We start from the raw sequence: 26,692 nt of genomic DNA, 5'->3' as shown, positions 1-26,692 counted from the left end.
GGAGTTTCTGCCTGATGCGCAGATTGATTGGTAGCCACTGGAGATTTTTGAGGAGGGGAGTAACATGCCCAGAGCGTTTCTGGACAAAGACAATCCGGGCAGCAGCATGAAGTATGGATTGAAGTGGAGAGAGACACGAGTTAGTTGTATTTATTGAGCACTTACTGTGTGCAGAGCACTGTACTAAGCACTTGGAAGAGTACAACAAGCAATAAACAAGCACATTCCCTTCCCATAGCAAGCTCACAGTCTAGAGAACTGAAAGGGGCTATAGAGAAATGACACAGAGAGCCTTGCCATTCAAATCAGTAGAGGAGTGGGAGAGGAAAGTCACCACCAGAGTCAGGGAGATGATAACAATAATAAAAATAATGGCATTTGTTAAGCACTTATTATGTGTCAAGCACTTTTCTCAGCGCTGGGGTAGATATAAGGTAGTCAGGTGGAAAACGGTTTCTGCTCCACATGGGGCTCACAGTCTGAATCTCCATTTTACAGATGAGGTCACTGAGGCAGAGAAGTTAAGTGATTGCCCAAGGTCACACAAACAAGTAGCAGTCAGGATTAGAACCCAGGTCCTTTTGACTCCCACGCCCATGTTGTATCCACTAGACCACACTGAGATGGTAGGAATCTGCCCCATGCTTCACTTTGGAAAAGTTGAGGTCCCCCAGACTCCCCCATCCCCCACCCTCAGTGTTTTTGCTAGGGAAGCCAGTCAGTCAGTTGTATTTCTTGCACATTTACTATATGCAAAGCACTGTACTAAACGCTTGGGAAAGTACAGTATAAAAATTAACAGACACATTCCCTGCCCACAGTGAGCTTACTGTCTAGAGGGTCTGTTAGGGTGGCAAAGTGGCAGAGTGCCAGGCTAGGAGCTGGAGAACTGGGGTTTGAGAGCGAGCTTGCTAACCTGCCTTATGATTGTGGGCGAGTCACTTCTCTGTACCTCAGTTTCCTCATTTGCCCAATGGGGATGATAATCCTGCCTTTCCTACCTACCTTGCAGGGTTATTATGAAGTCTAAAATTAGCTAATTAATGAAAGAGTGCTTTGGGAATAAAAGCCCTATAGAAAACCAAGGTATTATTATCTCTAGATTTTTAGCTCATTTTGAGCAGGGTTTGTCAACTCAGTCCTATTCTCCCAAGTGCTTAGTACAGTGCTCTGCACACAGTAAGCACTCAATAAATACTATTGATAGATCAACTGATTGACAATTATCCAAACCCCCGGCGTCCCTCCTGCTCTGAATGTCGATGACTTGAGCTCCGAAATAATTTCTCCCGGATGTCCCAAGTGATTCCCTGAGTTACATCTCCCCGGTTGTCCTGCCAGCACCTTAAACTCAGTATGTCCAAAGCTGAACTTCCCTTCTTCCCTCCTAAACCATCTCCTCTTCTCAGCTTTGTCATTGCCACTGATACCACCAGTCCTCCTGAATCCGAATCTCACAGCCTGGTTGACTCTTCTTTCCTCTTTCCTCCCACATTCTCTCCATCTCTAAATCCTGCCAGCTTCTTCCTCCATAATATGTCTCAACCTCCCAAGCTGCCTTTCTAATAATATAATAATTGTGGTATTTGTTAAGCACTTTTCTAAGCAATGGGGTAGATACAAAGTAATCAGGTTGTCCCACGTGGGGCTTACAGTCTTAATCCTCATTTTGCAGGTGAGATAACTGAGGCCCAGTGGAGTGACTTGACCAAGGTCACACAGCCGACTCGTGGCAGAGCAGGAATTAGAACCCTTGACCTTCCGACTCACAGGCCTGTGCTCTGTCCACTATGTCATGCTGCTTCTAACCGAGACTTTCTGTGACTCTGTCTTCAGACCACGCTTCGGCCCCTCGCATGTACCCATCTCCTTAATTCGATCCAGCTGTCACGGCTGATTTTCAGAGCTCTCCCCGAAATTCACCTCTTCCAAGCGGCTTCCCTTGACTAATCTCCCACGCTGTCAGCTAGTTCAGTACTCCTGTGCATGCCTGTTTATTTGCTCTGCATTTAATTACTCAATCCTGTAAGACATGTGCTCTCAATGTACATGTTGGCTAGAATCCTGTCAGGGAATTAGGAATTGTTCTACTGACAATGCAAGCCTGTCTGGGTTGGGAGTGCTGTGTTATCGGAAGAAAGGGGCTGGGTGTGTGTGTTTGGGGGTGGTCAGAACGGATGACTACTATGGTGTGAGTTTTCCTTAACGCAAGTTTTGCAAAGGAGCTACCTGTGCAGGTTAGGAGACCTGGGTGTATTTATTCATGTGTTTAATTTTTTATTGGCCACTAGTGTCTTGCTTTAAACCTGCTGTATATTTTGGCTGTGGGCTTTTGCTTGCCTTCCCTCTCCCCAGTTAAGTTGTAAGTCCTCAAGGACAGGGGCTGCATGTTTTATTTCCCTTAAAGATCTCAATGGGTAGGGACTGTCTCTATATGTTGCCAACTTGTACTTCCCAAGCGCTTAGTACAGTGCTCTGCACGCAGTAAGCGCTCAATAAATACGATTGATTGATTGATTGATTCACTTATCTGGGTCTCAGTTACCTCATCTGTAAAATGAGGATTAAGACTGTGAGCTCCATGTGAGTCAGGGACTGTGTCCAACTCGATTTGCTTGTATTCCCCCCCCCTCCCGCCCCCCCAGCGCTTAGTACGGTCTCTGGCACATAGTAAGCGCATAACAAACACCATCATTATTATTACCGATAGGTCAGCTTCAGGCACCTACCTGCCGGGGAAGGAGGAATTCCAGTCCATTGTAGATCATAGTCTGCGACCAAACTATCAAGAGCTTGGAGTTACTTAGGAGCCATTCAAAGACCTAGTGAGCTGTATCAAGTTGGCTGATGCTAGAAAGCTTTAAATAAGGAGCTGGGGTTGGGAGAGGAATTGTATTGTGGGAACTCTCAATTCTATTTTTAGTCCATGGAATTAAGAGATCTTTTTGTTCCCTCAGTGTGTAGGATGATTTTAATAGCAGTGAAAAATGAGCATATCCTACTGAGCAAGGAGCAGTTGGCTAAGATGCCTTGCAATAACTCGGAAACTCTTTCCCCTGCCTCTTGACGGGGTGCCCTAGTTAAGTCTTTAACTGGAGCATCAGATTGTCAAAATGGGGCCTTACTAATTAATTCTTCATTTGTTTTTTTTTTTCCTGTCATTTTGACCCCGATTTGACCTTCTTTTGCAAAAGATATCTTTTCCTAGTTGGAGGTCAGAGTTAGATTGTGCAGTAGTTGACACAGATTATGTCACAAAAAAAATTCACTGGGTGCAATTTGAGTTTATTAGTGGTTACCCCTAACCCACCACACACACACATACACACTCGGAAAATTGTTGTTGCAATCCTCTTTTTCCCTCCCCTGTCCCTCCATAATCATAATAAGCTAACAAAGTGTGGCATCTATAACTAGCAAGCAGAGTCTAGCAAGTGTTTTGCATGTAAGCAGTGCACAAATTGGATCAAATAGCATTTCCTTGCTATCTCAACAGTTTGAATTCTTTTCAAGTGGCCTTGACAAGAGGCAAGGCCAAATTATTAAATCACCAGGGTGACCCCTTCTGTTCATCAGGCATTAATGAACTTGGAAAATTGGGATCTCGTCTGGTGGACAGACCCATTTGGTTTGACAGGCGGCTTAAAAGTATTTGTAAACAAGAACAAATTGGGGCAGAATATTTTTTCCCTGACACCATCAGCAATCACAAAGACTGTGGGTTTGGGGGCTTTTTTTTTTGGATCTGAAAGAAGCTTGTGTATATGATACGGTATGTTTAGGGGTGCTGATTGTTTTTTTCTTTAAGCTTAGGAACATAAAGGACATCTCCTTATTAGAGCGATAATGCTACTGTTAACTTGGGACTGACCCTTCTGTTTGAACCTCCAGTCTAGGCTGAATAACTGTCATTTGGTGCAACTGAACAGGGGAGCAAAATGTAAATTATTGTGCATGCCCAGCACTGCTTTTCTCTCCATTTTGAGAATCAAGTCTTGATAGACTGTAAGCTCCTTGTGGGCAAGGATCACATTTACCCATTCTGTTGTAGTCTTCCAAGCACTTAGTAATAATAATAATAATAGTGGCATTTATTAAGTGCTTACTGTGTGCAAAGCACTGTTCTGAGCCCTGGGGAGGTTACAAGGTGATCAGGTTGTCCCATGGGGGGACTCACAGTCTTAACCCCCATTTGACAGATGAGGTAAATGAGGCACAGAGAAGTTGTGACTTGCCCAAAGTCCCACAGCTGACAACTGGCAGAGCTGGGATTTGAAACCTTGACCTCTGATTCCCAAGCCCATGCTCTTTCCACTAATCTGTGCTGCTTCTTTAAGGATGTTGAAGTATGGAATTAAAAAATACTTTTCCTCATTTCTGGATCAGGCTGTAGCTTATGGCTTTTGCTTACACTCGTCTGCATCCCTTTCCCTCTCCTCCACCTCTCTGCCGACAGAGGCTTGAGTGGAGTGGGTCTTTAAAGTGACTTCACTCGCACCGTTTCCTTCCCATAACTGCTGACCTACTGAACACAATGTTGGAAAGTCAATAGGTGAAAGATCTGTTGAGAAAGAATTTTGGAGAGTGACAGGTGAGTCCAGTTGAGCTTCCCTAAATCTAGAGCAGGGAAATCTTATAAGTCCCCTCTCTTCCCTTGAATTTAAAGAATTTGAACACAATTATATTTGACTTCCAGTCTTCCAGTTGCCTTGTCTCTTGTTTCTGGGGGAGGCTGAAGGCCTCCACTGTTTGCAAGAGAAGCCATCCCAAGAGAATTTTTAACAAATAATAAAGCCACTGATATTGTACCCAATCATTTGACCAAAGGAGTGTCTTGCATTCTAGACTGTGAGCCCGCTGTTGGGTAGGGACCGGCTCTATATGTTGTCAACTTGTACTTCCCAAGCGCTTAGTACAGTGCTCTGCACACAGTAAGCGCTCAATAAATACGACTGAATGAATGAATGAATTCAACTGCACGTGTTGGAGTGAAATGGGTTTTCCCCTTCAGAGATTTGCTTTAAGGAAAGCTGTGCTGTTTCTGTTGTTTAGACATTTTGATCATCAGCAGCCAAACTCTGACTTTTCCAAAGAACAAATACTTCTATTTCTCGTGTGGGTTCATCATCATCATCTTTTTTCATTGTCCTGAGGTATTTCAGCTTATTTCCTTCATAGCAAAGCCATCTGTATGTTGCCAGCTTGTACTTCCCAAGCGCTTAGTACAGTGCTCTGCACACAGTAAGCGCTCAATAAATACGATTGATTGATTGATCTGGATCAATAATGAGCCGCCTAGTGTCCAAACCTGGCACTGCCGTTGATTTATATTCATATTGATCAGTTTGAGCACTTAGTAATATTAAAAGTAACGGACTTTCAGGTTAAACTTTCCTCCGGATCCACCCCCAGTTATTATTTGGGAAGTGTTGAAAGCCGCGGGGCATTGCCTGGATAATTTTTTTTCTGCCACTGACTTGCAGAACATGCCAATGTGAAATTATAGATTTACAAAATAATGGTGCAAAAGGAGCAATTTACCTTATCCCACTCAACTCATGTGGCACAGGAAATGAAAAATGTCCAAAATAAGACAAATTTATTGGAAACCAAAACAACTGAGCTATTGATTCTTAAGGCAAGACAGCAAGGTTATGAATTGGGTGATAAAAACGGAAAGCATTTAGCTTGACTTTTGAGGTGCGTGAAAGCTTTGTGTGTTATCACAGCTGTTGGCTTCTCCTGACAGGGCCACAACTAATGAACTGGTGCTTATTAACTAGACTGTTTATATATTTTATGAGTTGCCGCTATCTAGTGTTTTGCGTAGTCTAGAGGTAGCTGAACACTGTTTTAAGACTGAAATCCTGGGAGGTAATCTCAAATTCTATTCATTCATTCAGTCGTATTAAGTGCTTACTGTGCACAGAGCACTGTACTAAGCGCTTGGAAAGTACAATCGAGGAACAGCATGGCTCAGTAGATAAAGCACGGGTTTGGGAGTCAGAGATCATGGATTCTAATCCCGGCTACTTCTCTGTGCCTGTTACCTCATCTGTAAAATGGGGATTAAGACTGTGAGCCCCATGAGTAACAACCTGATTACCTTGTATCTACCCGAGTGCTTAGAACAGTGCTTGGCACATAATAAGCACTTAACAAATAACATAATAATAATAGTAAGCACTTAGCAAGTTGTATTATCGTATCATGTTTATTAAGTGCTCCCTCAAGCTCTGTGACATATCGTCCTCCTAGACTAACAAAAGTTTCCCTTTGTATTTTTTATCTACTGTATTGTACTCTTCCAAGCACTTAGTACAATGCTCTACACAGTAGTGAGTGCTCAATGAATGTGATTGATTAATTGATTTATGTCTTTGGGCTGCTGCACACATTTGTATTTGAAAATAGCTTGTTGAAGCTCATTTGCAAAACATTAGCAGCCTTTGTGAATTACCAAGGTTTATAACCACCACCAGCAGAGCTGGAGAATCTTAAATTTTGAGGGGAAGCAGTGTGGCCTCATGGAATAAGCCCGGGCCTGGAGTCAGAGGACCTGGGTCCTAATCCAGGTTCTGCCACTGGCCCTTTTTGTAAACTTGGGAAGGTCATGTCATTTCTCCATGCCTCAGTTTCCTCATCTGTAAAATGGGGATTCAGTACCTGTTCTCCTTCCTTCTGAGATTGGGAGCCTCATAAGGTAGAGGGACAGTGTCTAACTCCCACTTTAGTAATCTCTTCCATCATTTAGCACAGTGCTCTGCACACAATAAGCACTTGGTAAATACTATTATTGCAGCGTGGCTCAGTGGAAAGAGCCCGGGCTTGGGAGTCAGAGGTCATGGGTTCTAATCCTGGCTCCGCCACTTGTCAGCTGTGTGACTTTGGGCAAGTCGCTTCACTTCTCTGTGCCTCAGTTCCCTCATCTGTAAAATGGGGATTAAGACTGTGAGCCCCACGGGCTCAACCTGATCACCTTGTATCTACCCCAGCGCTTAGAACAGTGCTTGGCATATAGTAAGCACTTGACAAATACCAACATTATTATTATTATTATTATTATGGGTTCTAATCCCGGCTCCACCACGTCTGCTGTGTGATCTTGGGGAAGTCACTCAACTTCTCTGAGCCTCAATTAGATCATCTGTAAAATGGGGATTAAGACTGTGAGCCCCACAGGGGACAACTTGATCACTTTATATTCCCCCCAACGCTTAGAACAGTGCTTCGCACATAGTAAGTGCTTAACAAATGCCATCATTATTATTATTACTTACTATTACAGCTGAGACAGGGGCTGTGTCTGATCTGATTATCTTGTCTCTACTTAAGTGCTTAGTGCAGTGGCCAGCACATAGTAAACCCTTAACAAATACATCATTGTCATTATCAGGAGAAGCTTATCATCACATATGTAAACCAGTGAAAACACGGTAAGCATAAAGCCTTTACAGTGAGAGCATTTCTGGTTGGATGAAATGAGCTTTTGTATCTCACATCGAGAATGCCGGGACAATATTTACTGACCAGAACAATTTGTTACTGCATGCAGTGCACTGCACTAAGCTCTAGAGAGACTACAGTAGAGAAGCAGCACGCCTTCGTGGATAGGCTCCACTAGGGACTGTCTTAGGGAGTTAGAAGGACCTGGGTTCTAATCCCAGCTCCTCCACATGTTTGCTCTGTGACCTTGACCTTGCTCTTGACCTTTCTCTGAGCTTCAGTTAACTCATCTTTAAAATGGAGATAAGGACAGGGACTGTGTCCGACTTGCTAAACTTGTATCTACCCCAGTGTTTACAACAGTGCCTGGCACATAGTAAACACTTAACAAATACCATAATTATTTTTATAATTAGTAGTACAGTGCAATAGAATTGCCCTCAAGGAACTTACAGTCTACTGGAACAAAAGGGCTTTGCCAAGAGATGTGGATTCTATACCCAGCTCCAAGAATGACCATCATTATGACCTATAATAAATGACTTCCCCTTTCCATGTGAGGAAGGTGACAGTTCTAGGCATCCACTATTCAGAGTTCTTTAGATGCTGTGCCTCACACACAGTAAATGCACAACAAATACCACTGATTGATTGATGTTTAGTTTCAGGGCACTAGTCATCATATAAATTCGAGCTCAACCTAGTTTTCCGATAACATGGTGGTTGCAACCTTGCTGAACCTAGATTCAGGAGACATTGTGCCTTAGTGTTTGTTTACCTTAAAAACGTTTTCTTCCAACCCCACTTGGTACTGTCACCAGAACGTCTCAAACTGTGAGAAGATTCTATCATTCATTCATTCAATCGTATTTATTGAGCGCTTACTGTGTGCAGAGCACTGTACTAAGCGCTTGGAAAGTACAAGTTGGCAACATATAGAGACGGTCCCTACCCAACAGCAGGCTCACAGTCTAGAAGCGGGATACAGACACCAAAACAAAACATATTAACAAAATGAAACAAATAGAATAGTAAATATGTACAAGTAAAATAAATAGAGTAATAAATATGTACAAACATATATACAGGTGCTGTGGGGAGGGGAAGGAGGTAAGGCGGGAGGGATGGGGAGGGGGAGGAGGGGGAGAGGAAGGAGGGGGCTCAGTCTGGGAAGGCCTCCTGGAGGAGGTGAGCTGTGTTCTAGAGAAATTGTTTGTTGGAAGGATGCAGTATGGCAGTCAGTCAGTCACTCCTATTTACTAAGCTCATGGGAGAGTACATTCCCTGCCCATAATGAGCTTAAAGTCTAGGGGGGAGACAGACGTCTATATTAATAAATAAGTTATGGATATGTATGTAAGTGCTGTAGGGCTGAGGACGGAGGTGAATAAAAGGAGCAAGTCAGGGCGACCCAGAAAGGAATGGGAGAAGAGGAAAAGAGGGCTTAGTCAGGGAAGGCCTCTTGGAGGAGACGTGCCTTCAATAAGGGTTTGCAGGTGGGGAAAGTCATTATCTGTCAGATATGAAGAGGGAGGGTGTCCCAGGCCAGAGGCATGGGCGAGAGGTCAGCGGCGAGTTAGATGAGATCGAGGTATAGTGAGGAGGTACTGGCGGGATGGAGAATGGAGGTTTATCAATCAATCAGTGGCATTTATTGAGCACTTAGTGTGTGCAGAGCCCTCTACTAAGCCCTTGAGAGAGTACAGTACAACAGAGATGGCAGTATATTCCCTTTACTCAGAGAAAGTTCCTTTGGGTAGACTCGGAGAGCTAGAATACCTGTGAAGGGAACAGCTCAGAAGGCCTAGTTCTGCATTAGGCACCGAATGCAACCGAGTTGCCCACGTAACAGAAAATGCAGTTGAGCAGTTGTCAATTCCACAGAAGCAATGCGGTCTTGTGGTTAGAGCATGGGCCTGGAAAGTCAGAAGGACTTGGGTTCTGATCCCGGCCCCGCCACTTGTCTGTTGTGTGACCTTGGGCAAGTCACTTAACTTCTCTGTGCCTCAGTTCCCTCATCTGTAAAATGGGGAGGAAGACTGTGAGCCCCATCTGGAACATGGACTGTGCCCAACCTGATTAGCTTGTATCTACCCCAGTGCTTAGAATAGTGCCTCGCACGCGGTCAGCATTTAACAAATACCATTAAAAAAATAAGCATCTGGGACATTTGCGAAGCGTGCAGTGAAAAAGCCAACTCTTTGATTTGTTATACCGTGACCTGATAAAAGTGTGTTCCCTCAGGAAGGGTCGATTCACATTAAAGATCCGTGGGAGAATGCATTGTTCCCAGAAGTTAAATAATGTAATGGAAAATTTTGTTTCATTTAGGATTTGTTTTTTCCCCCCTGTTTGGTCTTCTACCTGAGCAGTCGTGGAGATATCTCTTTGCTGGGAATAATAACCACACAATCAGCCTATCGACAACTCTATTAAATTTGAGCATCAGCCTTATAAAGCAGAATCCAGATGATATAATGGGATGTGGGGGTGAGGGTGTGGGGTGGAAATAAGGAAAGAAGACTAACGAGGGTTGGGACTGATGCTATCTATCCCTTTTCTGCCAAGGACAGGAGACTTTCAGAGAGAAGCTGACCAAAATGAATTGCAGCTCATGACACGATCTAATGTCCTGTAATGACATACTCTGAACCCATGTAACCCCTCATAAATTGTCTACATTTCCTCCAGTCTCTTCTCCATTCTGTCAGCTTTACAAAATTAACAGAGGGTGTCTCCTCCGTATGCTTTTCTGGTGCTCCAGGCCATTGGGAAACATTTTCACAAATCTCGTTCCTGCATTCTGATGGCGCGTAAAGAACCTCCCTCCATTTATTAAATTGTTTGTTCATTCATTCATTTTTATTGAGCGCTTGCTGTGTGCAGAACACCGTACCAAGCGCTCAGGAAAGTACAGTACGACAATAAACAGTGACATTCCCTGCCAACAACGAGCTATATTGTTTGTTGTATTCTACTCTCCTTAGCTCTTAGTAGAGTGCTCTGCACACAGTGCTCAATAAATACGTTTGGTATTATTATTAATTGAGCAGCCTGGTTTCTGGCTGTAGGAGCACATAATCTAAGGGGCAGAGTCTTGGAAACCTCCTTTCCCCAGTCCAGTGGGAGTTGGCAGTGCCTGGTTTAGTTTTCAGAGCATTCATTATGTTGTTTATTTTATTCAGTTTATTCACTGGGTACAGTGCACAAAATCCTCATGTCTCAGGGGGGATTTTGAATTGCACAAGTAGATTTACTAAAGGAGGGGAATCGTGGATTGTATGGCCTCCAGGGCAAGGCATGAAGCAAAAATGTCAATGTCAGTGATGAACAGTACCTAGGATTGTCCTTTTCCAAGCTCAGGTGCTTTCAATCAATCGATCAATCAATCAATCGTATTTATTGAGCGCTTACTGTGTGCAGAGCACTGTACTAAGCACTTGGGAAGTACAAGTTGGCAACATATAGAGACAGTCCCTACCCAACAGTGGGCTCACAGTCTAAAAGGGGGAGACAGAGAACAAAACCAAACATACTAACAAAATAAAATAATTAGAATAGATATGTAAACTAAATGGAGTAATAAATATGTACAAATATATATACATATATACAGGTGCTGTGGGGAAGGGAAGGAGGTCGCCATAGGTGTCAGTAATGGAGGTTGTGGCAGGCCTCATCAGTTCCATTTTACAGATGGAAATAGCGAGGCCTAGATCGGTCAAGTGATTTTTTTCCCACTTGTCTCATAGTTAGCGGAGGAGTCCGGTGTCTCCAGATTTCCTGTCCGATACAAGATTTCCTGGTTAGCTGTCTCCTGTATGGCCACTTGCTTGGTTTCACGGTAGCAAGTTACATAATGGACTATATAAACCTCTTCCTTGGGCAAGTCCCACTAATAGCCCCCTGCTATGGAGTGTGTTTTCTGGTGGCAGGTTGGTTGAAAGGGAATGTGTGGGTTAGCGGATAGAGCACGGGCATGGGAGTCAGAAGGACCTGGGTTCTAATCCTGGCTCTGCCATATGTCTGCTCCGTGACCTTGGGCAAGTCACTTAACTTCTCTGGGACTCAGTTTCCTCATCTGCAAAATGGGGATTAAGACTGTGAGCCCCATGTGAGACAGGGATTTGGATCCAGCCTACTTGCGTTGCTCAGTGAAAAGTGCCCGGGATTTGGAGTCAGAGGTTGTGGGTTCAAATCCTGGCTCCGCCACTTGTCAGATGTGTGACTTTGGGTAAGCCACTTAACTTCTCCGTGCCTGTTACCTCATCTGTAAAATGGGGATTAAGACTGTGAGCCCCCCTTGGGACAACCTGATCACTTTGTAACCATCCCAGCGCTTAGAACAATGCTTTGCACATAGTAAGCGCTTAATAAATGCTATTATTGTTATTATTATTAATTATCCCCGTCCCAGCCCCACAGCACTTATATATGTATCTATAATTTTATTTGTTTCTCTTAATGTCAGTCTGCCCCTCTAGACTGTAAGCTCATTGTGGGCAGGGAATGTTTCAGTTTCTTGTTGTCTTGTCCTCTCCCAGTTGCTTAGTACAGTGCTCTGCAAACAATAAGACCTCAGTAACTATGACTGACTAACTGATTGACCCTGGACTTGATTGCAACCTTTAAGAGGTAATTTTTAGCCTGGAAGCCAGAGTTTGCCCTTTCCGACGGAGCATTTTTGTCCGCACAGCTCAAAATGCTCCACAGTCTCTTGGTGATCCATATGAAATCCGGATGAGAGTGTTGGAAACAGATATTCCCATTTTATATCTCCGGGATCTGAGCCACAGACCTTCAGCCTGTCAGTCATTTAGATACACTAAATAAGATATTTATAGATATAGATAAGAGATAAGCATAGATAAGACCCTCCACTGTCACAGATTTCTGCGGAACACAAGCACATAAGCAGTATGGTACTGGGTTAAAGCGGTGATCCATCCCCACCCTCACAGTGTTTGTGTCCCCCCCAGAGGCCCCGAGGGATTTGTGGAAGAGCTGTGTGTTGGCTGCCCTCTTGGAAATTCATCTTCCTGAACAAGAGTGTTCCTTCTTATGCCCCTAACATTTCCCTCTGATCCCTAGTATTTCCTACTAAAAGTGTTGTGGCTAGAAACTAAAAGGCAGTGAAGAGGAGAGGCAGAATATATTTTGACTGATTTTTTTTAATGGTATTTAAGTGCTTACTGTGTGCCAAGCACTGTGTGCCAAGCTTCCAGGCTAAAAATTGCCTCTTAAAGGTTGCAGTCAAGTCCAGGGTTAATCAGTTAGTCAATCATAGTTACTGAGGTCTTATTGTTTGCAGAGCACTGTACTAAGCAACTGAATACAGCTAATCAGATTGGACACAGTCCATGCCCCACATGAGGCTCACAGTCTTAATCCCCATTTTACAGACGAAGGAACTGAGGCACAGAGAAGTTAAGTGATTTACCCAAGATCATACAGCAGATAAGTGACAGATCTGGGGTTAGAATTTAGATCCTCTGACTCCCAGACTCTTTCCACTAGGCCACAACGATTTGGGTCTTGGGCATGCTGTCCAGTATTCATTTTCATGGCTGCATTAAGTCATTGACTCCAAGCCTTGCAGGAAAATAAATGGAACAGGCTGATTGTCTGGCCAGTAGCCTACCACTTTGCCATTGCCCCACACTCCAGTTATTTTATTCCTTGTTGTTACTGCCCATTTCATGGGCAAGAGAAGCCTCGGATCTGGATATTGTGTGCAGCACCAACAAGGTTTCTTTCACTTGAGGTTCTTAATCCCTTCTCCCCTCTTCTGGGCAGATGGTTCTAAATCCCAATTCCTCTCCATCTTCGTTTCGCAACCCTTGAGAACCAAAGTTCTCTTAGACGCTCCCAATGGAGGCTGCTTGAAATCACTGTCCAGGAAGTTTGTGAAGGCCAAACCATTTCCATGACAACCGCTAATCTTCCCCTTAAGTGATGGGGATTATGGCTTTATAACAGGGTCATTTCTGGGTTTGTAGGGATATTGAATAGTTCAATGTTTTAAATGGTGTGAAATTTAATAGTGCAAAAGCTCCTTCTTAGGCTGGGTGCTAAATTGTAAATGGAAGGCGTATTGTAGGGTATCACAGTTTGACGGGCCAAGGGAATAGCATTACAGAAGTGATTCTATGATTAAATTTGTGAAGGGAAGAAGGGGAAAAGATGGAGAATTACGTAAAGAACCGAGCCATGCAACTGTAGCCTAAGCAGCTTAAACTCTTGGGCATTTGTTTTAATGAAGCCCAAAAAGAAATGGAAGATTCCCAGATGAGATGAAGAGGCATGGCAAATGTGCAGGAAAATGTGTTCATCCCTCGGAATGAGCCTTACAGTAGGATGGTCAAATAGAGGAAAACGCATTGGTTTTGTTTTCTTAATTAGTAGCATTGTTCATTTGGACATCCAGCAAGGAGGCAACATCACTCAGTTGTCAGGCCTTCATTAAAAACTGCTAATCGAAACTGAATACTAACGTGATTAGTAAATTACCGCATGCAGTATTTCATCGGAATGTACAAGCCAATTGGGGCCTTCCTGGTTGAGCAGACAGTGTTTGATTGGGAAGGGCTAATGTGCTCTGGTTCAGTAATGTAGGCTTTTACTAATAATAATTATGGTATTTGTTAAGGTGTAATGTGTGCCAAGCACTGTGCTAAGTACTGGGTCTCTAGGGCTCACAGTTCAGGGAAGGGAGAACTGGAATTTAATCCCAGTTTTGCAGGTGAGGACACTAATGCTTGGCGAAGTTAGATCATTCTTTCAAAGTCACACTACATGCAAGTAGTGGAGCTAGGATTAGAACCCTGATCCTCTGAATCCCAGAACCGGGCTCTTTCCACTTACCAGTAGTAATGGTATTTATTAGGCACTTACTATATGTAGAGCACTATACTGAGTGCCAGAAGAAGATACCCAGGTGGGAATCAGATACAGACCCTGCCCCTCATGGGACTCACAGTCTAAGAATTACTACTACCACCCATATGGGAACCCGACATACAAACAAGTTGGGAAACGTTGCCCCATAGTTGTGGACCAAGAGGACAAAGTCGTCGAGCGTTTCTCATATATCAGACCATTTAGTAAATGCTATGTAATAGTGCTACTATTAATAATAATTGTGGTATTTATTAAGCGCTTACTGTGTACACTTGGGATAGATACAATGTAATTGGGTTGGACACAGTTCCTCTCCCACATAGGGCTCACAGTCTTAATCCCCATTTTACAAATGAGGTAACTGAGGCAAAAAGAAGTTAAAAGTGATTTGTCCATGGTCACACATCAGGCAAGTGCTGGAGTCGGGATTGGAACCCAGAACCTTCTGATTCGTAGGTCCATGTTCTATCCACCAGACCACGCTGCTTCTCTTCTGTGACATTATCTTTGGCCAACACATACGTAAGATCTTTTTAGAAATGCAAGAAAGTGTGTGAAGTTCAATGTCTGACAATATTGTGTCTGTTGCAGGTAGGATAGTTTTGTGCTCTTTTTTCTTTGTTTCGTCTGCCCAGCCACTATCCATCTTGATTAGTTTCTTGGCCTTCTTCCATTGGAGAAGTGAATTCAGTCCAGCAGAGCTTTGGGGTTCGGGGCACCTAGTTAATGCAGTGGAATTTGCACATATTTGGGCTTTAGCTTCCTTCCCACCTGGTGCTTCTCATTTGGGTTTTGTGATGCTGATTTTTGAATCAACTTCCTGTCCTGACCCTTTACTATAAATTTAGATTTTAAAGAATGAGTGTGTACAAAGGTGTGATTTATTCCAAAGTAAATCTATACAGGAATTTCGTACCTGCTGGGTTTAATTTTGGAATCTGGCACTATCATTAAAAAAACCCACCCAGACCCTGTTTTAGTTCTTTCACTTTTTTATGCTACGCTGTTTTCTTGTGAAATGACAAAGATTTGTTGATGTAGAAGAAATTCATTGCTTTTTTAAAAAAAGGTGGATTTTATCGTATTCACATTCCATCCGTGTAGGTCCCTTCCTACCATCTGTCCTATCGCCCACTCCACAGATCATCCTGAGTTTTCTGGTTTCTGTCTCCTCCAGCACTTTTTTTTTTTTTCTGAAGGAGAGCAAGGTGGTAAAGAACGTTGGAAAATGTGTTTGCGCTGCAGCCTGAGGAATTTAGGTTAGGCCTGAGAAACCATTTTCTAGAAGTAAGAACTACTAGAAACCAAATGAGGTTCTTGCAAAAATAATGCATTCTTTTTCCCAGGAGGTGTCCAAGAGCAAGGCAGCCTCTCTTCCCTCCCTTGCAGGGGAAGCCTTGCATGAGAGGAAAAAGACCAACTCCCAGGAGATCTCCAAGCCCCTGCCAAACTTGTGATTTTTGTAAAGGATAGGCTTGTCAGGCTTAATGGCAATAATGGATTTGATTTTCATAGATAAATTGGAGTGTTTGTTCCCACTTCCTCCTGAAGGATTTCCCCTACTAGGTCCCCCAAACTGGGTTGTGTCAGCCTAGGCTATGTTTAACACATCTTAGTAATAATAAACACATCTATATAGCTATGTTTAGTAGTATGCATGTCTGAAGAGGGTCATATTATCAGTAGTGTTGACTTTGAAAATGAAGGACCCCCTGTCTCTCTCTCTATGTGTGTGTTTTTGTATATATGTGTGTGTGTATAACTATGTTAACATAACTACATTGTGAACTTCATTTATTCGCATATCATTTTTCTGTACTCCCTAAAGTATGCATCCTTCCTAACATTTTCTCAGCTCTGTTTTTCTGTCTTAGCAATATCACACTCACTACTTCCCTCTCACTTTTGTACACCTTGTTTCGCATTCTCTTCTACATAACTATTTCTTCTTATTACTTATAAATTATTGCGTGTCTTTCTTCCCAGCTCTGTTATCTCCTTGGGGACTCTGCAGACAGTCAGCAGTCCATAAATACTATTGCTTGATTATCACCAGTTGTATCTGTATTTTTGCTCCTATTCTCAACTGAATGCATACAATCTGTGTGCTTTAAAATGGGGACAGTATCTCCTCCTGTTGTACTTCTGATTCATGATTCAGTAAGTACTAGTGAATGAATGAATACTGTAGAAGCAGGTTGTTTATGTATGACCGATAACATCAAAATAGTTCAAAGTAAGAAAGACTTGCAAATCAGGATGCTTCATTTTAACAGTGTAAGCATCTCTGTTAGAATGTATGCGCCTCGTGGGCAGGGAATATGTCATGTCTTTGTTTTATGCTTTCTAAATGCAGTTCATTGCACCCTGAGAATGCTCAATAAATGATGTAACTACTGTTAGCTGAATGTTGCTCTTGAAATTAACTTCAAATGCATTTAGGAAAACATTTCCAAGAATTTTCCTCTTGTTCTAGTTCTACTTGTGAACTATCTAGCTGCTCTTCCCCTCTTCAGAATCTGTCAGCTTGGGCAGCCATTTGGAATTAGTGATTTCTATCATTAAAAGGGCTCACCTTCCCCATTTTTCCTTTACCTGCCGACTTCCCAGTGGTGAAGTTGTAATTGAATCAGGTGATTTTTTCCTCAGTCTCAGGTGACTTCCTGGAGAGCCTTCCACAGGTGTCAGGAAGTTAAATCGCTCTAATTTCATCACAGATATTCAGTTACCTGATTAGAGACAATGTAGGTGTTTTTTGTGGAAGACATTTCTACCCTTGTGGGTTCTCCTGGGTTTGTGTCCTATTCTAGGCATTTACGTGGGGGAGAGTCATCAGGAAAGGCGTATGAAGATACGAGAACCATCTGATCCCTCTCTCCCATTATTTTTCTTTCAGAAAGTAATATGAGGGAGGCAGCGGACTCTTCGCTCCCACCTGGAACAGTGCTGGGTTAGAAATCGTCCCTTCAGAGAGAATGCTGGGAATCTGCAGAGGGAGACGGAAATTCCTGGCTGCCTCTCTGACTCTTCTCTTTATCCCCGCCATCACCTGGATTTACCTGTTTGCTGGGAGCTTTGAAGGTAAGAGAAAAAGTGCTCTGGATACTCTCGGCTCCTTTAGCAGACCCAGCCGGGCCTCATCCTCACCCCTGGGGTAGCCTGAAGCAGCCTCTTCTATCATGAACATGGTTGGGATATTACCGATTGGCCTTTTCAACAAAACCGGCACACACACACACTGTCTCTCTCTTTCTGCCACTCTTTTTTCAATGGATGTCCCTTTTGGCAAGGAAAGCAAGCGCTTCTTAGGGGAGAGTTCTTAGTGTCAGAGGCAACCCAGGAGGTTTTTGTAGGTATTCTAGTTGTTATAGTTTTGCCATCTATAGCATTATCTTCAGAAACAAAGGATGGGGGGTGTTTGTATATTCGTGTGTGTGTGTGCACTTGCATGCTTGCACACATCCACCTTACTATGCGGAAGGGAGGAATTGAATAGCCAGAAAAATGACTTCTCCAAGCTTTGGCCGGAGAAGGAAGGTGCTACTATTTAGACTGTAAATGGTGGTGGGCAGGGAATGTGTCTGTTTATTGCTGTGTTGTACTCTCCCAAGCGCTTAGTACAGTGCTCTGCATACAGCAAGTGCTCAATAAATACAATTGACAGACTAAGCATGTTTAACTCTGGTACATTACTGATTGTCTCCTCTGTTAGATTGTGGGTTCCCTTTGGGAAGGGATTGTATCACCTCCATCTATTATACTTTCCCAAGCACTTTGAGTTAGTTGTGGAATCAGTGCTCTGCACACAGAAGGTGCCCAATAATTGGCTGAGTTAAAGGAAGCAATGCTCATCTTAAAACCTTGGATAGAATGTAAGCTCATCAAAGGCAGGGGTTTTGTCTTAGTTCTCTCCCAAGTACGTAGTATATTGTTTAGCATGATTAGGTGCTCAGTACTTTCTGGTTGTGGTATTTATTAATAAGGCAAGCAATGGTATTTATTGAATGACTACAGTGGGAAGAGCATTGTACCAAGACTTTGGAATGTTCAATTAGATTAGTAGAGATGAACCTGCCCTAAAGAAGCTTATAATATCACTAACTAACCATGACTTCGTACATACTGAAACCAACAATTGTACTCTTCCAACTGCTTAGTATGGTGCTTTGCATACAGTAGACACTCAATAAATTCTATCAATTCTCTTCTTTTTCTTCTCAGTTTCCAGAAAGTTGTCTTCAGTAACTACTATATTTCCAGTAGTTTCCCTTTTTCATGCTTAATGCCCTTCTTAGTCAAGTTGCTAACTGGTGTGAAAAATTGCATTTTGCTTTTTAAGATTAGCTAGTTGGAGTAGAAAAGCAAGAAGAGAGTAGAGTCTGCCTCTCCGTGTATGCGTCTCTCTCTCTTTCTCTCTCTCTTTCTTCAATGAAGATCACTTCTGGTAAGGAAAGCCAGCACTTCTTAGTGGAGAGTTGTTACTGTCAGAGGCAACCCAGGGAGCTTCTGTAGGTTTTCTAGTTATTCCAAGCATTCCAGGAGGGTCCACAGAGAGGTTACCCCCTCTGTAATTTAACATAACAACTTTATGATCCATTCATCAATGCTCTCGAATTTTCCATTTCAAAGCAGGTGGAGCCATAAATAAGAACCACAGGAACTGCTGGCATTCGGTGAAATTTAATACATAAAATGTGCTGGAGTTCATTTTTTTCAGGTCTATTTATTTCCATTAGTTTTGGCTTACTCCATGACGCCTAGGTGAGAATTAGCTCAGGGGTGATCTGCTCAGTGTACTGTGTGTGAGTTGATTTTGCCCCTGGAGTTTTGCGACTTGGAGTGACCAGATCAAACTAATTGAATTCTTCCTGAGTGGGTCCTGAAATCTTTTTTCTTTGGTAAGATTGGATTCTCCTTTGGGAAAATGGAAGTTTCTGGACTATCTATCTATCTACACATATATGTATGTTAAATGTTATATAGGTTTTTCCCCTTCAAAATTAACTTTCAGCCAGCTTAGACCTTGCTTGATGAATTTGGAGAGGGTTCGGATATTGAGTCTTTCAGTAATGTATTCCACTGTTATTGAGTTATTGACATGTGAAATAATGTGATTTTCATCCATTCAGAAAACTGTTCACACATGTTGCACTCCAGTAATTCATAACTGGCTTTGGTTTAAATCTTTTTAAATCTTTCGCAGTACCACATGTGCAGTCTGGATGAGAAAGGGGAGCTCTATTTGAAAACCAATCTTTTTCAGCAGAGATTCACCCCTAAAAATTTAAAACCAGTGTCCTGAGCTGTTACAGGATATTAATGTCTGTACTGATTTAAACTTGCACCAACATGCTGTTATTCCTGTAATCACCAATTATTATTTCATTTTTTTTTTCAGCTCAAATCTACCCTAAATCAGGAACACTTGAGATTAATCATAATCTCAGTTGGAGGAATGGCATCTTGAAATTTGAAAAGGGTTAGCAAATGGTTTTGAGAAGTAGTGATGAAAGCAAAGCATGCCATGAATCGTTGACCTTTCTATACTTTTTTATGGTAAAAGAGAAAAAAGTCTTAAAACCATCAGATGAAAAAGAGGTGCAATAGATTTGAAGCATAGGTGTTAGAAGAGGCATCATTTTAAAAAAGAATAATTTGCTGTTACAGGTTGATAAAATGCAATTTCTGTAGAGTGACTGCGCTGTAATTAAATATCACCTGGGACTTGATGGTTTAGTTGCCTGAAGCACTGACAGTAGCTAAACACAATGGGCCCTGTTTGTAAAAGGCATCATGTATGTCTTATTAAGGATATTATAGGCTGTATGTGAGTACATAGGATACAAAACGCAAAATAAAATGCAAAGGATGTTTTGAAATTTCTATTGATTTCCTCTTTATGGACAAAAACCATAGTGTTTTTCTAGCCACTTAATAGTGGCTGTTATTACAGAGCTTAGAACAAACATGTAGGAAATTACAGTATGCAGAGAATCAATGGATGGCTTAAAATAAAACTAATGGCAGGCAGCGTGATCTGTCTTGACATGTTCTGCTACCTACCGTAATTATTCTCCAATTCTTACCATCCTAAACTTAAAGAGAGTGAATCGAGTGAAAATTATGCAGAATTGGTTGTTCAAGTTGCTAAGGTAACCTCACTGTCTTCCACACAGGCCCTTCATATTCAGAAACAGGACCTCGAGGGGGAGTCTTTTGGACAGTGAACCCACTGTTGTGTAGGGTCTGTCTCTATATGTTGCCAACTTGTACTTCCCAAGCGCTTAGTACAGTGCTCTGCACATAGTAAGCGCTCAATAAATACAATTGATTGATTGATTAAACGATGAATGGACCATTGGGGCGGGTCGTAGACCAATGCGGGACATTGTGGCACGAGCCGGGTACTAACGGTGAAGTGCTGCTTCTGTAGTTCTTCCTCCATCGCTCCTTCTACTATGACATCACATGGCTCTCACAAACCATATTGTAAGGTGGCATTGTGCCCGTTGTGGGCAGGGATTGTCTCTCTTTATTGCTGAATTGTGCTTTCCAAGTGCTTAATACAGTGCGCTACACACAGTAAGCGCTCAGTAAATAACGATTGAGTGAATTGTGCTTAGTTAAGTGGGCTGGTCAGTAGATGAGGCACAGGGGTGGGAAATAAATCTTTACTCATAACGGGCAGGGGTAGGGCCAAGGCACCTTGAATGCCCGGCAGTCCGGGGAGATTGGATGCCTAGCAGAGTGAGAGGGTGGCAGAGCTAGATGGCTCATCAGTGGTGGTAAGACTCCGGCTCCCCATGGTCAAGTGTTGAGAATCCTAAGGGTCCCTGGGTTGTAGGGCATGTTGTGCTGGCTGAAAGAGCGGTGGGCCAACATCCCACAGACAATTACTTCCCCACCTTTCAACCTTATTGAAGACACATCTCCTCCAAGAGGCCTTCCCTAAGCCCCCCCACTTTCCTCTTCTCCCACTCCCTTCTGTTCGCCCTGACTTACTGCCTTTATTCATGCCCACCACCCCCCAGCCCCCCAGTAGTTAGGTACATATCTGTAATTTATTTATAGTAATGTCTGTCTTCCCTCTAGACTGTAAGCTAATTGCAGGCAGGGAATGTGTCTGCTATCCTGTTATGTCCTCATGGAAAACTGCTTACCATGCCTTCACCTGTGTTTAAGTGGGAAACACAAATGAATATTTGCTTCTACAAATTTAAGGCCTTTTTATTTGCTTTGTACATGTAACAATTTGATTTAACTTTTAGCTCCCTTTCCTTGGTTTTAACATACCTTGCCATTAAGACAGACACTCCCCTGTGCATGAGTAATCATGACTATTCTCCCAAGCACTTAATACAGTGCTCTGCACATAGTAAATGCTCAGTAAACACGACTGACTGACTTCCCACAGCCCCCACCCCAGAGTGGCCCTCACATCCCTTCCCTAGCCCTGTGGGCTCACCAGAGGAGCCAACGGCACTGCTGGCGGGCTCCTTTAACCCTGCAGCCTCCAGCCGAGTCTGCTCCTGGGCACCGATGCCAACTAGCTGTCGAGTGTCCACTTGGAAATTATTCCATTGGGAACAGGCAGTCCAGTGCTTTCTCTCATCCTGGTGCTCCCTTCTGTTCCGTCAGCCAGTCAGTGGCATTTATTGAGCATTTACTATGCGCAGAGCACTTCCCTAAGCACATGGGAGAGTACTTAGCTGCTTGGGAAAGCAGCACTGCCCAGTGAGCCTGGGAATCAGAAGGACTGGGGGTTCTAATGCTGGCTCTGCCATGTTTGCTGTGTGACTTTGGGCAAGGCACTTAACGTCTCTGTACCTCAGTTACCTCATCTTTACAATGGGGATTTAAACTCTGAGCCCCATGTGGGTCAGGGACTATGTCTAACCTGATTAATGTGCTTAGAATAGTGCCCGCCATACAGTAAGCGCTTGACAAATACCATCATTATTATTATTATCATTGCAATATAACAATATAGCAGACACATTCCCTGCCCACATTGAGCTTTCAATCTGGTCCATTCCTCCTCCTGCTTTCCATACACTTGTGGGAAGCAGCGACAGTGAAGAATAGTCCTAAAGCAGTCCTGGAAAGCAGCGTGGCTCAGTGGAAAGAGCCCGGGCATTGGAGTCAGAGGTCATGGGTTCAAATCCGGGCTCCACCACTTGTCAACTGTGTGACTTTGGGCAAGTCACTTAACTTCTCTGTGCCTCAGTTACCTCATCTGTAAAATGGGGATTAAGACTGTGAGCTCCCCCGGGGCAACCTGATCACTTTGTAATCTCCCCAGCACTTAGAACAGTGCTTTGCACATAGGAAGCGCTTAATAAATGCTGTTATTATTATTATTATCTTTGTGCAGATCTTGAGTCCTAGAGACTGATTCGTAAGCAGTGCTAAGGGATGCGAAGCAGGGACTCCAGCTACAAGGCTATAGTCACCATCGTCATTGTCGTATTTGTGGCATTTGTTAATATGTGTTGAGCTCTGTGCTGAACACTGTGGTAGGTAAAATAACAATCCGATGGAACACAGTCCATAGGAGAACAGGCATTTAATCCCCATCTTACAGATGAGGAAACTGAGGCACAGAGCAATCAATCATATGTATTGAGTGCTTACTGTGTGCAGAGCACTGTACCAAGCACGTGAGAGAGTACAATATAATGGAGGTGGTAAACATGTTCCCTGCCCACAATGAAATTACAGTCTAGAAGGGGAAACGGACAAGATATATATAAAAATTACAGATATCATCATCATCAATCGTATTTATTGAGTGCTTACTATGTGCAGAGCACTGTACTAAGCACTTGGGAAGTACAAATTGGCAACATATAGAGACAGTCCCTACCCAACAGTGGGCTCACAGTCTAAAAGGGGGAGACAGAGAACAAAACCAAACATACTAACAAAATAAAATAAATAGAATAGATATGTACAAATAAAATAAATAAATAAATAAATAGAGTAAAAAATATGTACAAACATATATACAGATATTTAAGTAACTGCTGAGGGAGGAGTGAATAAAGAGTGCAAATCCAGTTGCAGGGGTAGTGCAGAAGGGAGTGGGAGAAGAGGAAATGAGGGCTTAGTCAGGGAAGACCTCTTGGAGGAGATGTGTCTTCAGTAAGGCTTTGGAATCAATCAATCAATCAATCGTATTTATTGAGTGCTTACTGTGTGCAGAGCACTGTACTAAGCGCTTGGGAAGTACAAGTTGGCAACATATAGAGACGGTCCCTACCCAACAGTGGGCTCGCAGTCTAAAAGGAGGAGACGAAGAACAAAACCAAACATACTAACAAAATAAAATAAATAGAATAGATATGTACAAGTAAAATAAATAAATAAAAGAATAGAGTAATAAATATGTACAAACATATAGACTGTCAGCTACGAAGAAGGAGTGTACTTGCCCAAGGACACACAACGGGCAAGTGGCAGAGCCAGGATTAGAGGTCTTCTGACACCCAGTCCCATGCTCTTTCCACAAGGTCACTGTTTTTCCTCTGGCTAACGAAATGGTTTGCACCTGCAAAGGATAATGGGTCCCATATCGGCCTTTCCAATCACATTTGCAATCACAAATAGTGATTTCTCTCCAGCGAAGTCATCTGTAAATGGACTGTGCTAGGTGAAGGCACGTAGGAAGGTGGAAGTAAAGATACGTTGGAAGGTCCTGTAAGGAGACCCACCCACTCTTGCCCTATTTCAGACTCAAATCTCCAAGCCAAGATTCAGGAATCCTGACTAGTGGAGGGCATGGGAGAGCATGGAAGAGCTGCTTAAGGTGGTGATTTAATCCCGAGAGCTCTCTGGCTGTTGAATTGGCCTGTTATTGTAAAGTTGAGGAATATAATGGCAAATGGTAAATTACCTTTCTTTATCCAGGAAAATCTTGACAGGCTGGAGTTGAATAAGCATCTGTTACTGAGCTGTGTTTACCTTTTTATATTAGGCAGAGGGAGGAAGTCCCATTGGGAAAACTGCTTACCATGCCTTCACCAGTGTTTAAGTGGGAAACACAAATGAATATTTGCTTCTACAAATTTAAGGCCTTTTTATTTGCTTTATGCATGTAACAATTTGATTTAACTTATAGCTCCCTTTCCTTGGTTTCAACATACCTTGCCATTAAGACCGACACTCCCCTGTGCATGAGTAATCATGAGAAAAACCTGCAGACTCTGGCATCTCTTCTGAAAACGCTAACTCTTAAGGAATGGTTCCTCCTCCACTCCAGAACAAAACCAATATTTATGGCCGGTGATAACGCGCCAGTCTCCGTGTCACTTCTCAAGGGAGGGCCCCCCGCTCCCCGCTACCCCCCACCTACCTAGGCACACTGGACGCTGTTTGGGTTTTGCAGAGAGCCACCACCCCAAATACTGAATAACCATCATCCCCACTTCGGGGTGCTGACTTCAGTCTGTTTCTACCACTGAGGCAGGATGCGAATTCGGTTTCTTCCATATCTTTGTGCAGATGTAGCCACCAGCAAAAGGCCTTCCATCTCATTGGATTATTAGGTAACGCTATAAATGCTAACTAATGAGTATGATTTAGAAGGGAGAGATAAGTAGCAAAAATCCAAATCGAAGCAAATTCCCAGAGGGCTTTTCCCGCTGCGCTTCCGAGTACTCCAGAATAGCTCTATCCCCCAGGTCCGAGTCGGGTTGTGGCATATCGAAGGTAGGATGCTGGCACAAATGTGGTAGATCATAGATTTGCGAGTTCCTGGCTTCTGAAGTGGCACTGACCTTTGAATTTTCAAATTTTTGATAAATAAACCCACGAGCAGGCTCATTATGGCTCTTAATAGCCTCCTGTGCTGCCTATCCAACTGTCTTTGAACACTCTTCTTTGCCTCTCATTCATTCAACCGTATTTATTGAGCATTTACTGTGTCCAGAGCACTGTACTAAGCGCTTATGAACACTGCCTTAATGGGAATAAGAAAGATCGAATTAGCTGTTTATTGTGTGCCAAGCAATGTACTAAGCGCTGAGATAAATACACGATGGGGTCCCCTGAAAAAATCCACTTGGAACTTCTTAGCTTTAGTTGTCTAATGTTGCAAATCAGAGAGCATGTCAGAGAATTATAGACCTCTGGCATCCTCTGCTCTGACCTTTCCCAGTAACCAAACGATTCCCACTGACTCCTTCCTAAATAGATAGAATCTCTTTTTTGGAGACCTCAGAAAAATTGAGTTTCTGACTTCCCTTGGTAATTTGTTCCAGTGCATCACATCCCTTACAGTCACAAAGAGCCTCCTTATATCCAGTTTTCCCATATCCTCTCAACAGAAACGGTCATTGTCCACTGAATATTAATCTTTTATAGTCTTAAAAGCCTGTTATTAAGTCATTTATTTCTGGCCTAACCAATCTCCGTCTGCTCAGCCTTTCCTATTTTCCATCCCTTCAATGCTTTTTGCATGCACTCCACCTTTCGTGCCCCTCTTAAATTCCAAAACTTAGAACTGGACGGAAGGTAATCCGAAAGACCGATTCCAGAGGTAATGGAAAGATTCTTATGGTTCTTATATATTAGAGTTGTAACTTATGGCCCAGAACATCATGCTTACTTAATCTTAAAGTGCGTGTGGTGCCGCATGAAGGACTCTGAAAAGTTTCAAAGCACAAAGTCTGAAATGAGGCCATGCAGTTTTTAGCTGTGGAGTAATAGAGCTGGACCGTAGCGCCTTGGTAGATCTAGTCCAGCTTTCTGCCTCTAGAAAGGGCTACCTTGCCGAGATTTCTCAGATGGAATCTCCTCAGGGATTAGCTGAGGCCAGGTACAATGTGATCTACACATCCATCACATATTTATCACTCTATTTATTTATTTATTTATTTATTTATTTTACTTGTACATTTCTATCCTATTTATTTTATTTTGTTGGTATGTTTGGTTCTGTTCTCTGTCTCCCCCTTTTAGACTGTGAGCCCACTGTTGGGTAGGGACTGTCTCTATGTGTTGCCAATTTGTACTTCCCAAGCGCTTAGTACAGTGCTCTGCACATAGTAAGCGCTCAATAAATACGATTGATTGATTGATTGATCCATCAGGGAAGCAGCGTGACCTAGTGGAAAGAGCACAGGCTGGAAGTCAGGGGAACTGGGGTCTGATTCCATTTCTGCCTCCAGTCTACTGTGTGATCTAGGGCAAGCCACTTAACTTCTCTGGGCCTCAGTTTTCTCATTTGTAAAATGGAGAAGAAATATCTGTTTTCCCACCCCTTAGACTAGGGGCAGAGACTGTGTATGACCTGATTGTCTTGTCTCCACCATTAGATCTAAGCTCGTTGTGGGCAGGGAATGTG

At 42.9% G+C, this 26,692-nt stretch overlaps 1 protein-coding gene across 3 annotated transcripts in view; it reads left to right on the top strand.

The window, feature by feature from the left end:
• LARGE1 (LARGE xylosyl- and glucuronyltransferase 1) overlaps nt 1–26,692 on the top strand; it is a 365,768-nt gene that overhangs the window by 100,709 nt on the left and 238,367 nt on the right. For all 3 annotated transcript variants that reach the window (XM_038756579.1, XM_038756577.1, XM_038756578.1), the window contains exon 2: nt 17,243–17,427. In XM_038756579.1, the coding sequence (XP_038612507.1) occupies nt 17,322–17,427 (106 nt within the window). In that variant the 5' untranslated portion in view covers nt 17,243–17,321. The remainder of the gene's footprint in view (nt 1–17,242; nt 17,428–26,692) is intronic.

This window comes from Tachyglossus aculeatus, chromosome 14 (assembly GCF_015852505.1).
Source record: "Tachyglossus aculeatus isolate mTacAcu1 chromosome 14, mTacAcu1.pri, whole genome shotgun sequence".
Taxonomy (NCBI): domain Eukaryota; kingdom Metazoa; phylum Chordata; class Mammalia; order Monotremata; family Tachyglossidae; genus Tachyglossus; species Tachyglossus aculeatus.
This window is presented reverse-complemented; position numbering and strand designations above follow the sequence as displayed.